This window comes from Taudactylus pleione, unplaced genomic scaffold, assembly GCF_031769625.1.
Source record: "Taudactylus pleione unplaced genomic scaffold, aTauple2 ptg002262l, whole genome shotgun sequence".
In the NCBI taxonomy this organism is placed as follows: Eukaryota; Metazoa; Chordata; class Amphibia; order Anura; family Myobatrachidae; genus Taudactylus; species Taudactylus pleione.
The window spans coordinates 324,255-340,601 of record NW_028286653.1 but is presented as its reverse complement, the minus strand read 5'-3'; the positions used below and the strand labels follow the sequence as shown (position 1 = coordinate 340,601).

The following is a 16,347-nucleotide window of genomic DNA, read 5'->3' as shown; positions in this document are numbered from 1 at the left end:
GGAGCCCGCCGCCACCGCTAGCGCCTCCGGTCTGTCCCCAGAGACCGGAGGCATAAGGCTGCATGTACACGCGGGTCACCGCAAGCGGTGACCACGCGACTTACCTGTCCCCGTCGATCCGGCAGCAGCCCAGGGATTCCTCCAGAGCCCGGCTAGTACAGACTCTGGGGTCCCGCTGCGATCCCCAGATCTGTACTGGCGTCGCAGCGCCGGCGGGGTGTAGGAGCGGCAGCTCAGACGTCCATTGGACAGTCTGATGCTGCCGCTCTGAAGAGTAGTAAAAAAATAATAAAACAAAACTCTTTTAAGCTTAGAGGCTGCTAAGCAGCCCCCCTGCAGTAACGGTGACCCGACTCCGGCCGGGCACCAACTTAAACTGAGGTGCCTCTGGCTGGGGGGCGGGGTTATAGGGAGAGTGGACCCAAGTGCATCCTGGGAGCTAAAAGCTTTAACTGCGTGGTGCCCGGATTTGGTTCCCAACCTATACCCCAAGGTCAACCCTGTGGACCCCCTATGGACCCTGAAGTAGAAAGGGCAGTATGGTGAAGTAACTCCAAGCGAGTGACGACAATGGGGCCCGCCCGGCGATCCTCAAAGGAGAGGATCCTGAGAAACAACGCCCTTTAAGGGGGTCGTGCAAGGGGCCCGGCACCAGATGGTGCCGCATACGTAAACCTTTCTGAGTTAAAATCCTCCGCACTAATTCCTGCAGGCTATGACTTGCAGGATAGCAATAATGGGTGCAGTATCGTGTGCAATCTCCTGGTCAGATATATCTGACTATCTTGACGGAAATATTAAGCAGCGCCATACCGGTCCTGACTGACGCTAAGATTAGCTGCAGGAACCCATTATCAGCGTACGCAACTCACAGTTCCATCTAAAATATGGCAACGTGCAGCACGCAACAGTATGTGACAAACCTCACAGATATTAACAAATATATATATGTGAGGTCTCAGAACCACCCCAGGTACACCTGTATTAGGGCAGATAAAGAAAAGGGATAGATATACACTGACAGGTGAGAGAAAAAGCAGACAGTCAGCACTAGCATAAGTCACATACAATGCAGAAAAATATATATACATACATAAGCATGACATATAATATACTGCACAATGTCGCTACATTCAACTGCCCAGATTCAGTGTCTGGGAAGGCTATAGCGCTGTGTACACTCACCCAAAATGGCCAGGTACGCAGGGGGACTGGGCTCACTGACATCCTAAGAGTTCTGCAGCACCACAGAGAGAAAATGGCCGCTGGAGACCTCAGAAGAAGCGTGGCCCGCGGAGGAAGCAGCTCAGCGACGCCAGACTGTATTATTGAAAGGCGCGCTGAGCTGAGGGGAGGAGCCGCTAGACAGGGAAGGCTTCCTCCCCTGGCTAGCAATTAACCCCCCGGGATGCCGGCTCCCGCTGCCGCTATAATCCCTGGTGGGCTGTGGACACGCGGGGTATGCCTCCATGGAGGGGGAGCCCGCCGCCACCGCTAGCGCCTCCGGTCTGTCCCCAGAGACCGGAGGCATAAGGCTGCATGTACACGCGGGTCACCGCAAGCGGTGACCACGCGACTTACCTGTCCCCGTCGATCCGGCAGCAGCCCAGGGATTCCTCCAGAGCCCGGCTAGTACAGACTCTGGGGTCCCGCTGCGATCCCCAGATCTGTACTGGCGTCGCAGCGCCGGCGGGGTGTAGGAGCGGCAGCTCAGACGTCCATTGGACAGTCTGACGCTGCCGCTCTGAAGAGTAGTAAAAAAAAAATAATAAAATAAAACTCTTTTAAGCTTAGGGGCTGCTAAGCAGCCCCCCTGCAGTAACGGTGACCCGACTCCGGCCGGGCACCAACTTAAACTGAGGTGCCTCTGGCTGGGGGGCGGGGTTATAGGGAGAGTGGACCCAAGTGCATCCTGGGAGCTAAAAGCTTTAACTGCGTGGTGCCCGGATTTGGTTCCCAACCTATACCCCAAGGTCAACCCTGTGGACCCCCTATGGACCCTGAAGTAGAAACAGGGCGTTTAGATGCCTTCTGAGGTCTTTCATTCTGGAACATGGTCTGAAAGGCCATAGACGAAGCTGCCAAACTCTTAACTGAACTAGAAAAGACATTCACTCATGGTGAACAACAAAAAAAGAGAAAGTAGTCCATATAACGGAATGCACGAATGTGTTATTGGGTACTATAATATTAAAACATAACTTTTGAAAAAGCTACAGCGAAACGCGCATCAGCGTTAGGCTGTAGTATAAATATTTGTGCCCAGTTAAATTGAGAAAGTACTGATATATTTTAATGTGTCTTAAATTGTGAATGAACAAGCCGCTACTAACCTCCTGTGTTAAGGGGGTCTGATCGCGGCACTAGTGCTGCACGCTGTGACTGCCAGTATTAAGGCAGAGATTAGCCGGCAATAGTAGCGGACCGTAGCTACAGCTGTCTCTCATGTACAGCTAGTAATGTACACTGTGTCTAAACACGTTAAACTATGTACAGTATTGATGCACTAGCCGGTAATAGCGGCAGCTTACAGCGAATGCACTAGCCGGTAATTGCGGCAGCTTACAGCAGATGCACTAGCCGGTAATAGCGGCAGCTTACAGCGGATGCACTAGCCGGTAATAGATAGCAGCTTACAGCGGATGCACTAGCCGGTAATAGCGGCAGCTTACAGCGGATGCACTAGCCGGTAATAGCGGCAGCTTACAGCGGATGCACTAGCCGGTAATAGCGGCAGCTTACAGCGGATGCACTAGCCGGTAATAGCGGCAGCTTACAGCGGATGCACTAGCCGGTAATAGCGGCAGCTTACAGCGGATGCACTAGCCGGTAATAGCGGCAGCTTACAGCGGATGCACTAGCCGGTAATAGCGGCAGCTTACAGCGGATGCACTAGCCGGTAATAGCGGCAGCTTACAGCGGATGCACTAGCCGGTAATAGCGGCAGCTTACAGCGGATGCACTAGCCGGTAATAGATAGCAGCTTACAGCGGATGCACTAGCCGGTAATAGCGGCAGCTTACAGCGGATGCACTAGCCGGTAATAGCGGCAGCTTACAGCGGATGCACTAGCCGGTTATAGATAGCAGCTTACAGCGAATGCACTAGCCGGTAATAGCGGCAGCTTACAGCGAATGCACTAGCCGGTAATAGCGGCAGCTTACAGCGGATACACTAGCCGGTAATAGATAGCAGGGCAGATGTAAGGACATAGGGCAGGTTACTAGCTAATGATGGATATGTGAACTAATGATTAATCTGGGAATTAAGGGATATTCAGTAACTTTATTATATATTCATCTGAATCCTTATATCTAAATCTGATAAAAAGGAACTATATGGTACAGAAAGCAGGACGTCTTTTCTTAATATTCCTGGTTAAAGATTAGCTCTGTGCGGAGCAGTCTTTTTAGGATTATAACTAATAACTGAGTAAAAAATAAGATATATCTGTCTGTTATGGAGTAGTCTTGATACTAAATACATCACTGTTGTGTTTCTTCTCTTATAACTCAGATAACTCTGCCGGCTGCTAGAAGTGATTCATCAAATGAATAAATAGTTTCAATATTCATATACGGTTTCTCACTACACTGATGGGACACTAATACTACAGCCCTTATTTATAGGTTTTCCTACTTTACCGTCATTTTACTTCGCTGATTTTATATTATTTGTGTGTTTAAATTTATATTGAATAAAAGTTATGTTTTAATATTATAGTACCCAATAACACATTAGTGCATTCCGTTATATGGACTACTTTCTCTTTTTTTGTTGTTTATTAGGTTTATTGTCCAGGGATCGCACCCTTGTAATTTATATAGAATATCTATTGTAACTATACTTAGGGAAGGTTGTGTTGGGATAATATATCAATTTCTTTGGTGCGACCTATTATGTTTTGTGGATATTCACTCAGGGTGGTTGTACGGCTTGTGTAAGACCCTGGAAGGGAATGACGGACTGTTGTGGTAACGGAGGGGATTGCATATAGGGTAGGGAGTGACAGTCTGTGGCACAGGAGTAGACTGCAACAACTGCAGGATACCCTGAGAGGGAAGGATGGCTCGCCGGGGTAAAACGGACAGGACCATCGGGCAATCCGCAGTGGAGGCCAGTACCTGAGAAAAAAAAACGGCCAAGGTAGATCCTGTAGTGCTCGACCACCTCATCAGACATGTCTGACATACATACATTTTTTATACTATATATATATATATATATATATATATAGATATATATATAGAGAGAGAGAGAGAGAGAGACAGACAGACAGACAGAGAGAGAGAGAGAGAGAGAGAGAGAGAGTCAGCGCTAGCATAAGTCACATACAATGCAGATAGAAATCACCTACTGCAACTTGGCATTACAATCAACCGCCCAGATTCAGTGTCTGGGAAGGCTACAGTGCTGTATACACTAACCCCAGGGGAGAGAGGTATACAGGGGGGGACTGGTCCGCACGCTGCCCGGAGAGATCTGCGATACAGCAAAGAAGATGGCTGCCGGAGACCTCAGAGGGGGCGTGGCCGTAGGAGGAGAGCCGCTCAGCAATGCCAGACCTTAGCGGAAAGGCGCGCTGAGCTGAGGGGAGGAGACGCTAAACAGGGAAGGCTGCCTCCCCTGGCCGGCAATTAACCCCCGGAATGCTGGATACCACTACCAACTTCAAATCCCTGGTGGTCTAGTGGAAGCGCAGGGTATGGGGGGCCTGCCTCCACCGCCAGCACCTCCGGTCTGTCCCCAGAGACCGGAGGTTTGGACTGCTAACACGCGGATCACCACAAGCTGTGATCCGCCCTTACCTGTTCCTGTACGTCTGGCAACAGTCCAGGGAGTCCAGCGTGGCCCGGCCAGCACAGACCCCGCAGTCCCGCCGAGATCCCCAGATCTGTACTGGCGTTGTGGCGCTAGCGGGGTGATAGAGCAGCAGCGCAGATGTCCTATGGACGGTCTACCGCTGCCCGCTCTGAAGAGTCAAAGTAAAAAAACAAATAACTCATAAAATTAAAACAGCTTTGGGGCTGCCTATCCCCCCCCCCTGCGCAAAACAGTGGCCCGACTCCGGCCGGGCACCAACTAGAACTGAAGTGCCTCTAGCTCGGGGGCGAGGTATAGAGGAGGATGTTCCGATGCATTCTGGGAGAAAAGCTTTTAAATGCGTGGCGCCCGGGATCCAGATCCAGCTATACCCCAAGGTCTCCCTGTGGAGCCTATGGACCCTGAAGAAGAAACAGGCAGCAAATACAATTAGAAGTAAGCAGTACTTCCAGGAGACACCGCCAGAGCCGCAGGGGAGCAGAGTTTAGCATTTCAGGGAAGTGGGGCAGAACTATCAGGCCCAGGAGATGAATGATGGCCGTGGCTGAAAACAGCGCTTGTAGACCATGCCACGGCCAGGGAGGAGTGCGGTGCTGGAAGCTCCGCCCCCTCCACGCCTCCCAGACCTGGAGTACTTCCCAGCAGCCTGGCTCGCCCTGCTGGTCTGGGAGGGGAGCAGCGCACAGTTACCGAACTATAAAGTGAATCATAAATTACAAATAAAAGGAGAATACTAACAAAGCGCTGCTAAAGCGTGCCGACTCCTTCAGGCACCTAGAGAACACTGGACTCGGACTCGTGGGACTGCAGGGGGAGGAGCTTAGGATTTAAAGCTACAATTTCATTAAGTGCCAGCTCCAGCCCCAACCTACAATCCCAATGTCCCGTGTTCCCCAGCCTTGCTGCAAGAGAAAAGACGAAATGAACTACAGGTACAAGCAGAAACGCAAATAGTCACAATACAATAATTCATGTAATAAACCAATAACAAGTAATAACACAGTATTGATCTTAATGCAATGAAACATGAATAACAAATTGAATTCACACTTAATGATTTCTTTTATCATTTTCAAGCACCCTTTATGTATTAGTATAGTTATTTATTGTTTGAATTATAGTTTCATTTTCTTTTGTAAATGAGGATATTACACATGTAGGACTGGAACACGGATTTTTGCGTTAAATTCCAACATTATAAATGTGAAACATTTTTGCCAAGTCAGAAATAAAAGATATTTGGGAACTTTCAGAAAATAAAACTACAGGCTCAATAATAGAAATAATCGTTCCGTGTGTGATCTGGGAGAGATTTACGAACGTCTATGTATACAATGGCACGTAGAGGTTAGATGATGCATATTGTGCACCGCGCACATCACAACCAATACGCTAAGGCTTCACTTACACACAAGCCGTCTGACGGGCGTTTCAGCGCTAATTGTACTTTACCTCGAGGACCTTCATGAAGAGCTCCAGGCCTTGGTTCTCTATAAAGTGTCGACATGTCGTTGGGGACTCGTCAGTCAGGTTCCACAAGGCACTGAGCGTAAACTTTAAGGTGGTGTCCACCAGGCTCTGGCTGGTCTTCTGACGCACGATTTGCAGAAGTTGCTTTAAAAAGAAGAAAACAAAACAGACATTTCCATGGATCTTCCCTATAAATCAGGATCTGGTTATTGGATATATGTGGGATCAAAGTGACCTTACCTGAAAATCTATGTATGACTGGAGGTGTGTCTGTATGTACGAATGTATGTACGAATGTACGAATGTATGTATGTATGTATGTATGTATGTATGTATGTATGTATGTATGTATGAATGTATGAATGTATGAATGTATGAATGTATGTATGTATGTATGTATGTATGTATGTATGTATGTATGAATGTATGAATGAATGTATGAATGTATGTATGTATGTATGTATGTATGTATGAATGTATGTATGAATGTATGTATGAATGTATGAATGTATGAATGAATGAATGAATGAATGAATGAATGAATGAATGAATGAATGAATGAATGTATGTATGTATGAATGTATGAATGTATGTATGAATGTATGAATGTATGTATGTATGTATGTATGTATGTATGTATGTACGTATGAATGTATGTACGTATGTATGTATGTATTAGAACAATCCCACAGTGTATATAGAAACCATTTCTGGTATCTGTGGAACACAATCACACTGGGCTGTAAAGTATGGGCCCCAATTGAATATTACCCATTTGCCTGGCGTGGTCACATCTGATGCAATCATGTCAGAGGGGCCAGACTGACTAAGCCCACCTAGCCTGCCCCTGTGCAACCTCCCCGCTGCCTCCTGCTGGGTTTTTTTATCTGGATATTTGTTAATAAATTTCAACTGATTCAGATATAAATAGCTCATAGTTATATATATATAAAATCAATAATTTTGGTAACATTTTTGGAGAGGATATTAGCCAGATACGTGGTTATTACAGCTGCAGTTAATTCCAATTTTTCATAAACATAAATGAATGAGATGCCAGAATAAGGAGAAATGAGCAGCTCCTAAACATTCACTGAGAGCTCTATAGGGGGATGTGTAGGGTGATGTGTAGGGTGATACATAGCCTGTGTAGGGTGATGTGTAGGGTGATACATACCCTGTGTAGGGTGATGTGTAGGGTGATGTGTAGGGTGATGTGTAGGGTGATACATACCCTGTGTAGGGTGATGTGTAGGGTGATACATACCCTGTGTAGGGTGCGGTGTAGGGTGATACATACCCTGTGTAGGGTGATACGTAGGTTGATACATACCCTGTGTAGGGTGATACGTAGGTTGATACATACCCTGTGTAGAGTGATGTGTAGGGTGATACATACCCTGTGTAGGGTGATGTGTAGGGTGATACATACCCTGTGTAGGGTGATGTGTAGGGTGATGCATACCCTGTGTAGAGTGATGTGTAGGGTGATACATACCCTGTGTAGGGTGGTGTGTAGGGTGATACATACCCTGTGTAGGGTGATACATACCCTGTGTAGGGTGGTGTGTAGGGTGATGTGTAGGGTGATGCATACCCTGTGTAGGGTGATGTGTAGGGTTATAGGGTGATGTGTAGGGTGATACATACCCTGTGTAGGGTGATGTGTAGGGTGATACATACCCTGTGTAGGGTGATGTGTAGGGTTATAGGGTGATGTGTAGGGTAATACATACCCTGTGTAGGGTGATGTGTAGGGTGATGTGCAGAGTGATACATACCCTGTGTAGGGTGATGTGTAGGGTTATAGGGTGATGTGTAGGTTGATACATACCCTGTGTAGGGTGATGTGTAGGGTTATAGGGTGATGTGTAGGGTGATACATACCCTGTGTAGGGTTATAGGGTGATACATACCCTGTGTAGGGTTATAGGGTGATACATACCCTGTGTAGGGTGATGTGTAGGGTGATATATACCCTGTGTAGGGTGATGTGTAGGGTGATACATACCCTGTGTAGGGTGATGTGTAGAGTGACACATAGCCTGTGTAGGGTGATGTGTAGGGTGATACATAGCCTGTGTAGGGTGATGTGTAGGGTTATAGGGTGATGTGCAGGTTGATACATACCCTGTGTAGGGTGATGTGTAGGGTTATAGGGTGATGTGTAGGGTGATACATACCCTGTGTAGGGTTATAGGGTGATACATACCCTGTGTAGGGTTATAGGGTGATACATACCCTGTGTAGGGTTATAGGGTGATACATACCCTGTGTAGGGTTATAGGGTGATACATACCCTGTGTAGGGTGATGTGTAGAGTGATACATAGCCTGTGTAGGGTGATACATACCCTGTGTAGGGTGATGTGTAGAGTGATGTGTAGGGTGATGTGAAGGGTGATGTGTAGGGTGATGTGTAGGGTGATGTGTAGGGTGATGTGTAGGGTGATACATACCCTGTGTAGGGTGATGTGTAGGGTGATGTGTAGGGTGATACATACCCTGTGTAGGGTGATGTGTAGGGTGATACATACCCTGTGTAGGGTGCGGTGTAGGGTGATACATACCCTGTGTAGGGTGATACGTAGGATGATACATACCCTGTGTAGGGTGCGGTGTAGGGTGATAACAAGAGATATGGTAAGAACTTACCTTTGTTATCTCTGTTTCTACGAAGTCCATAGGGTCCACAGGGTTGACCTTGGGGTATAGGTTGGGAACCAAATCCGGGCACCACGCAGTTAAAGCTTTTAGCTCCCAGGATGCACTTGGGTCCACTCTCCCTATAACCCCGCCCCCCAGCCAGAGGCACCTCAGATTGTAAGTAGCCAAAGGCCGGAGGAGGAGAGAAAAAGAGAGAGAAAACTGGAACACTCTAGAACCATACTCACAGAAAAGGAGACGGGAAGCCGGTGACCAGTAACACAGCCCATATGAAGCCAGGTGCGTCAGGGCGGGCGCCCTGTGGACCCTATGGACTTCGTAGAAACAGAGATAACAAAGGTAAGTTCTTACCATATCTCTTGTTTTCTACTTCAGGGTCCATAGGGGGTCCACAGGGTTGACCTTGGGGATGTCCCAAAGCAGTTCAACCAAGGGTGGGGACGCTCCTGTGCTGAGAGGAGAATCCGTCGCCAAAAAGGAAGCATCCTGAGAGGCAAAGGAAACCAATGCCTAGAACCTTAAAAAGGTATGGACAGAAGACCACGTGGACACCTAGTAAGGCAAAACAGCCGAGGCGCCACGACGAGCCGCCCACGAGGGTTACACGGCCCGAGAAAAAAACAAGCCTCAACGACAGAAATGCCCACCCATGGGTAGGCCCCTGAGGAAGACATACGAGGCCATCCAGTCAACATTTCATTATAGGCCGGCCATCGTTTCCTGTTAAAACCAGAAACCGCAGACCACCAATAAGGAGTCCGCTTACCATAAGGAACTTGAACGGATCACATAAAGCCAAAGAGGCCGGACCACAGTCCATGAGGCCACAACAGCCGAGAGGACTGGGAACTGAATGGCCATACCATAAGTTCCAGAATAATATGGAACCTAAAAACCACTTTAAGAAGAAACACAGGGCGAGAGCAACTCACACCCTGACATGATGCCCTCCAGAAGAGGGAGCCACATGAGAACGCTCCCCATTCAGACACTCTCCTGGTTGATTTAAACACCCTGAGAGAGAGAGAGAGAGAGCTTAAACAATAGACCATGTAATGGCTATCACAACCAGCGGTTCCATTGACTGTCCCCGGAGGGAACAAAGAACCACTACTAACTCCCCAGGAGTCCCTAGGGAGGACAAGTGGAGACATAATCCAGAAAACACTCCAAAGGATGAACTGGATACCAGAGCGGAGCAATTCCATATCTTAACCATACCGACAGTGTAGAGATCCGCACTGTCAGGAAGGCCAGGCCAAGGGTGAAACCCAAGCCAGCTGGAAGGAATGCCAGAATATCTGGAAATCCTGGACACCGGAGGATCGTATCGACAGGTACGATACCATAAGAATTATGTATGCCACAGTCCGTGGCAGATCCCAGCAAAGTCTGGCCTATCTGCTCTAAACATCTCAATGAAGACAGAGCCAGGGAAGCCCGAGGACCACAGTAGGGGCGCAGTTAAAGACAAGCGATCCAGATCCAGGGAAAAACAAGGACCCTGAGACAACAGGTCCAGATAGTGAAGCAGTAGGAACGGAGCATCGAGGAGGAGACTCCGAAAATCTTAGTACCAATGATGTCTGGGACGACCTGGAGCCCCCAGAAGGAAAGCCCCTCCGTCTCGAATTAAACTTCCGAAGACCTCGAGGAAGAAGGGAGACCGGAGGACACAGGTACACAAAGTGGAAGGACCACTTCACTGACAAAGAGTCACTGAAGGTAGCTTCAGTACTCCTAGAGCTGGACTGTAACACCGGTAATGTGTGATCGAGTCAGAAGGCCATGGGGATCAATCCCCTCAGGGAGGCCCCCTCTGCTCACCAGGAGTTGAAACCTCTCTTGGAGAAGAGACTAGTCCCCGGGATGCACGCCGTGACGGCTGAGGAAGCCCGCTTCCCAATGGAGAGCTCCGGGAATAAACACCGCAGAGTTGGCCAGGAGAAGACCCTTGGACTATGTCAGAATGGGTGACATTCCTAACATTGCCACCCAACTACCAGTGTTGCCTAGATGGAAGCCACTGTTGTGACACTGTCGGACTGAACCTATTCAGGTTTACCGTGACAAATGGGTTAGGCCAGAGTGAAAGTCCAAGACAGCTTAAAGTATCAACAAGTTAAGTGGCAGGGCAGAAGCGACAGACGTCCAACTGCCCCGAAACGAATGCGGACCAGACACTGTCTTTAGCAAAGAACACCCTGGACGAGATGGCCATAGCCACCCGGACAGAGACCAACTCGCCTCCGGAGAAAGTATCATCGTTCGAACAGCGATCCGATGGAAAAAACTCGATCCATCTGGAGGGGAGTCAATTATGGCAAGGCCTGGAATGGAACTGAGCACATTCCACCCTACCAAAAGGTAGACACTCTGGTAGACCGCGCATCACAAAGAGTAATGACATATGTCGACTGCGTAGATATCCGCACACTCGAAGTTGAAGAGTGGAGATCTTGTCTTACGCCAGAAAAATTCTCAGATTCTGAGAATCCAGCAGTGCTCCCAGATGAAGAAAACCCTGTGAGGGATGCAGGGAGGACTTTTCTGTGACGAGAAGAAGCCCCGGTTATCCTGACCTGGCGGTAAAGTACCTTGGTGATCCTGCTAAAAGCAGGAGACCGTCCAGAGAAAGGAGCATTCGGATACACTGAACAGGTGAACTGTCAGAAAATCCATAAAGCTGGTAAACCCCGGTGGAGTTGAGGACAGCCCCAAAAGGCAGAGCCCGAAACTTACAAGTGTTGCTGTGGCACAGCAAACCTGAACCCATGCTGATGAGAGGGCTCTGTATGTACCCGTAGGTACGTATCCTGAATACTCGGATATACCATAAAATCCCCAGGTTCCAAACATCGGATGATGGAGCATGGACGATTCCACCTGAGTCAAGGCACCGTTGTAATCTGATTCAGGGATTTGAGACAGAGTATAGGCAAAGGAGGACCAGTCGGTCACCGCCCCAAAAAGAAAGTAGAACAACCAGTCCCTCACTGAGATAGTGAGGTTGGCCGAAATAGCTCTGCTTACCACAAAGACTGTATAGCTTTCTGGGATTGTAAGGCCCTGATCAGTTCTGAAGAAGGGCCCGTGTAACAATGCCTGTGAGGAGGCTGCATGAGCAATGAGAGGCCGTTGAGAATCAGTACCTCACTCTGGAAATTCCCCAGATGTAGACCTGTCCCGTCAGGCTGAGGGTATATCCTCAGGTGTAGAAACAGGGTCGTCCGGAAGTCCAGGACTGCTCGGTACTGGATATGGTGGCCCCCGTGGAGGCCGACAGCCTAGGAAAAAACAGGCCTTTAGGCTGACCCTGAGGACAAAAAGACTTAACAGAGTTAGTCCGAATGTAGTGGGAGTAGCTAAAGACGGTATCTCCCCATTAGTGATACTGCCAATGATGCAACGATCTTGTCAAGGTCAGGACCAAACAAGAACTTCCCCCTGGAAGGAGTGTGCACCTCTGCTTTCCCATAACGCAACCATAGGGTACTGCGGCGGATACAGACGCCGCCGAAACCCTGAAAGTTAGAAGACCGGCATCCCATGAGGTAATCCCACATATGACCACTGCATATTTTGTGAGCGGCAAAAAGATATTTGAACCTCAGACGTGTTGGAGGGGAAAAACGTTACAAAAGCATCACCATGCGATGGCCATGGTAGGACGGGCAACAGGCCCTGAAAACGAGTACATTGATTTCAGGCAAAGTTACCACCTACGGATCCGTAAAATCCGTCCAGGCCGGGATGGGAGGCGTATTAATGCCTGTAACCCGATGATTAACATACAAATCCATCCCAGAAGGGGATTTCCATTACTTGTGAGGACCCTCAGGGAATGGGAAACAGGAGGCCTTTGTGACTCCTCGTATCTGGGGACAGCCAGACTCCCGCTATGAGATCCACCCGCTGGGCAGAAAACGGGAGATGTATGATACTGGTGCAGGATCGACATTCTCTATATCCAGAATGAGCCTGGCTACCAGCCCCAAAGCAGGGATAATAATACTTGAGATCGGCTCCCCCCCATGTGAGAGGGAAAGAGCCGAATATACCATCCAGTTCACGGCAGAGCCACTGGTCAGTAACCACAGGGCGTATATCACGCCAATTAGTATTTCGTATAAAACGACATCCACCAGGGTGGCCGTTGTGGTAATCCCTGCAAGGGGAATGACAGACCGATGTGGTATCGGAGGTAATTCATGTACTGTGAAAAACCCCGGCAGGGAGCGATAGTCTGTGACACAGGGGTAAATTGCAAGAAATTGCGAGATACCCCGAGTTCAAAAGGGCAGTATGGTGAAGTAACTCCAAGCGAGTGACGACAATGGGGCCCGCCCGGCGATCCTCAAAGGAGAGGATCCTGAGAAACAACGCCCTTTAAGGGGGTCGTGCAAGGGGCCCGGCACCAGATGGTGCCGCATACGTAAACCTTTCTGAGTTAAAATCCTCCGCACTAATTCCTGCAGGCTATGACTTGCAGGATAGCAATAATGGGTGCAGTATCGTGTGCAATCTCCTGGTCAGATATATCTGACTATCTTGACGGAAATATTAAGCAGCGCCATACCGGTCCTGACTGACGCTAAGATTAGCTGCAGGAACCCATTATCAGCGTACGCAACTCACAGTTCCATCTAAAATATGGCAACGTGCAGCACGCAACAGTATGTGACAAACCTCACAGATATTAACAAATATATATATGTGAGGTCTCAGAACCACCCCAGGTACACCTGTATTAGGGCAGATAAAGAAAAGGGATAGATATACACTGACAGGTGAGAGAAAAAGCAGACAGTCAGCACTAGCATAAGTCACATACAATGCAGAAAAATATATATACATACATAAACATGTCATATAATATACTGCACAATGTCGCTACATTCAACTGCCCAGATTCAGTGTCTGGGAAGGCTATAGCGCTGTGTACACTCACCCAAAATGGCCAGGTACGCAGGGGGACTGGGCTCACTGACATCCTAAGAGTTCTGCAGCACCACAGAGAGAAAATGGCCGCTGGAGACCTCAGAAGAAGCGTGGCCCGCGGAGGAAGCAGCTCAGCGACGCCAGACTGTATTATTGAAAGGCGCGCTGAGCTGAGGGGAGGAGCCGCTAGACAGGGAAGGCTTCCTCCCCTGGCTAGCAATTAACCCCCCGGGATGCCGGCTCCCGCTGCCGCTATAATCCCTGGTGGGCTGTGGGCTGTATGCCTCCATGGAGGGGGAGCCCGCCGCCACCGCTAGCGCCTCCGGTCTGACTCTGGGGTCCCGCTGCGATCCCCAGATCTGTACTGGCGTCGCAGCGCCGGCGGGGTGTAGGAGCGGCAGCTCAGACGTCCATTGGACAGTCTGACGCTGCCGCTCTGAAGAGTAGTAAAAAAAAAATAATAAAATAAAACTCTTTTAAGCTTAGGGGCTGCTAAGCAGCCCCCCTGCAGTAACGGTGACCCGACTCCGGCCGGGCACCAACTTAAACTGAGGTGCCTCTGGCTGGGGGGCGGGGTTATAGGGAGAGTGGACCCAAGTGCATCCTGGGAGCTAAAAGCTTTAACTGCGTGGTGCCCGGATTTGGTTCCCAACCTATACCCCAAGGTCAACCCTGTGGACCCCCTATGGACCCTGAAGTAGAAACATACCCTGTGTAGGGTGATACGTAGGATGATACATACCCTGTGTAGGGTGATACGTAGGTTGATACATACCCTGTGTAGAGTGATGTGTAGGGTGATACATACCCTGTGTAGGGTGGTGTGTAGGGTGATACATACCCTGTGTAGGGTGATGTGTAGGGTGATACATACCCTGTGTAGGGTGATGTGTAGGGTGATGTGTAGGGTGATGCATACCCTGTGTAGAGTGATGTGTATGGTGATGCATAGCCTGTGTAGGGTGGTGTGTAGGGTGATACATACCCTGTGTAGGGTGGTGTGTAGGGTGATGTGTAGGGTGATGCATACCCTGTGTAGGGTGATGTGTAGGGTTATAGGGTGATGTGTAGGTTGATACATACCCTGTGTAGGGTGATGTGTAGGGTTATAGGGTGATGTGTAGGGTGATACATACCCTGTGTAGGGTGATGTGTAGGGTTATAGGGTGATGTGTAGGGTGATACATACCCTCTGTAGGGTGATGTGTAGGGTGACACATAGCCTGTGTAGGGTGATGTGTAGGGTGATACATACCCTGTGTAGGGTGATGTGTAGGGTTATAGGGTGATGTGTAGGTTGATACATACCCTGTGTAGGGTGATGTGTAGGGTTATAGGGTGATGTGTAGGGTGATACATACCCTGTGTAGGGTTATAGGGTGATACATACCCTGTGTAGGGTTATAGGGTGATACATACCCTGTGTAGGGTGATGTGTAGGGTGATATATACCCTGTGTAGGGTGATGTGTAGGGTGATACATACCCTGTGTAGGGTGATGTGTAGGGTGACACATAGCCTGTGTAGGGTGATGTGTAGGGTGATACATACCCTGTGTAGGGTGATGTGTAGGGTTATAGGGTGATGTGTAGGTTGATACATACCCTGTGTAGGGTGATGTGTAGGGTTATAGGGTGATGTGTAGGGTGATACATACCCTGTGTAGGGTTATAGGGTGATACATACCCTGTGTAGGGTTAAAGGGTGATACATACCCTGTGTAGGGTTATAGGGTGATACATACCCTGTGTAGGGTGATGTGTAGGGTGATACATACCCTGTGTAGGCTTATAGGGTGATACATACTCTGTGTAGGGTTATAGGGTGATACATACCCTGTGTAGGGTGATGTGTAGAGTGATACATACCCTGTGTAGGGTGATGTGTAGGGTGATACATACCCTGTGTAGGGTGATGTGTAGGGTGATACATAGCCTGTGTAGGGTGATCTGTAGGGTAATAGGGTGATGTGTAGGGTGATACATACCCTGTGTAGGGTGATGTGTAGGGTGACACATACCCTGTGTAGGGTGACACATACCCTGTGTAGGGTGACACATACCCTGTGTAGGGTGACACATACCCTGTGTAGGGTGACACATACCCTGTGTAGGGTGACACATACCCTGTGTAGGGTGATCTGTAGGGTGATGTGTAGGGTGATACATACCCTGTGTAGGGTGATGTGTAGGGTGATACATACCCTCTGTAGGGTTATAGGGTGATACATACCCTGTGTAGGGTTATAGGGTGATACATACCCTGTGTAGGGTGATGTGTAGAGTGATACATACCCTGTGTAGGGTGATGTGTAGGGTGATACAGAGCCTGTGTAGGGTGATGTGTAGGGTGATACAGAGCCTGTGTAGGGTGATGTGTAGGGTGATACATAGCCTGTGTAGGGTGATGTGTAGGGTGATACATAGCCTGTGTAGGGTGATGTGTA

At 48.8% G+C, this 16,347-nt stretch overlaps 1 protein-coding gene across 1 annotated transcript in view; it reads right to left on the bottom strand.

Annotated features, from left to right (window-relative positions):
- Window positions 1-16,347, bottom strand: part of LOC148431437 (protein zyg-11 homolog) — a gene marked incomplete at its 3' end in the record, with an annotated part of 111,032 nt that overhangs the window by 25,455 nt on the left and 69,230 nt on the right. The window contains exon 9 of the mRNA XM_088466009.1: window positions 6,277-6,438. Within this exon, the coding sequence (XP_088322135.1) occupies window positions 6,277-6,438 (162 nt within the window). The remainder of the gene's footprint in view (window positions 1-6,276; window positions 6,439-16,347) is intronic.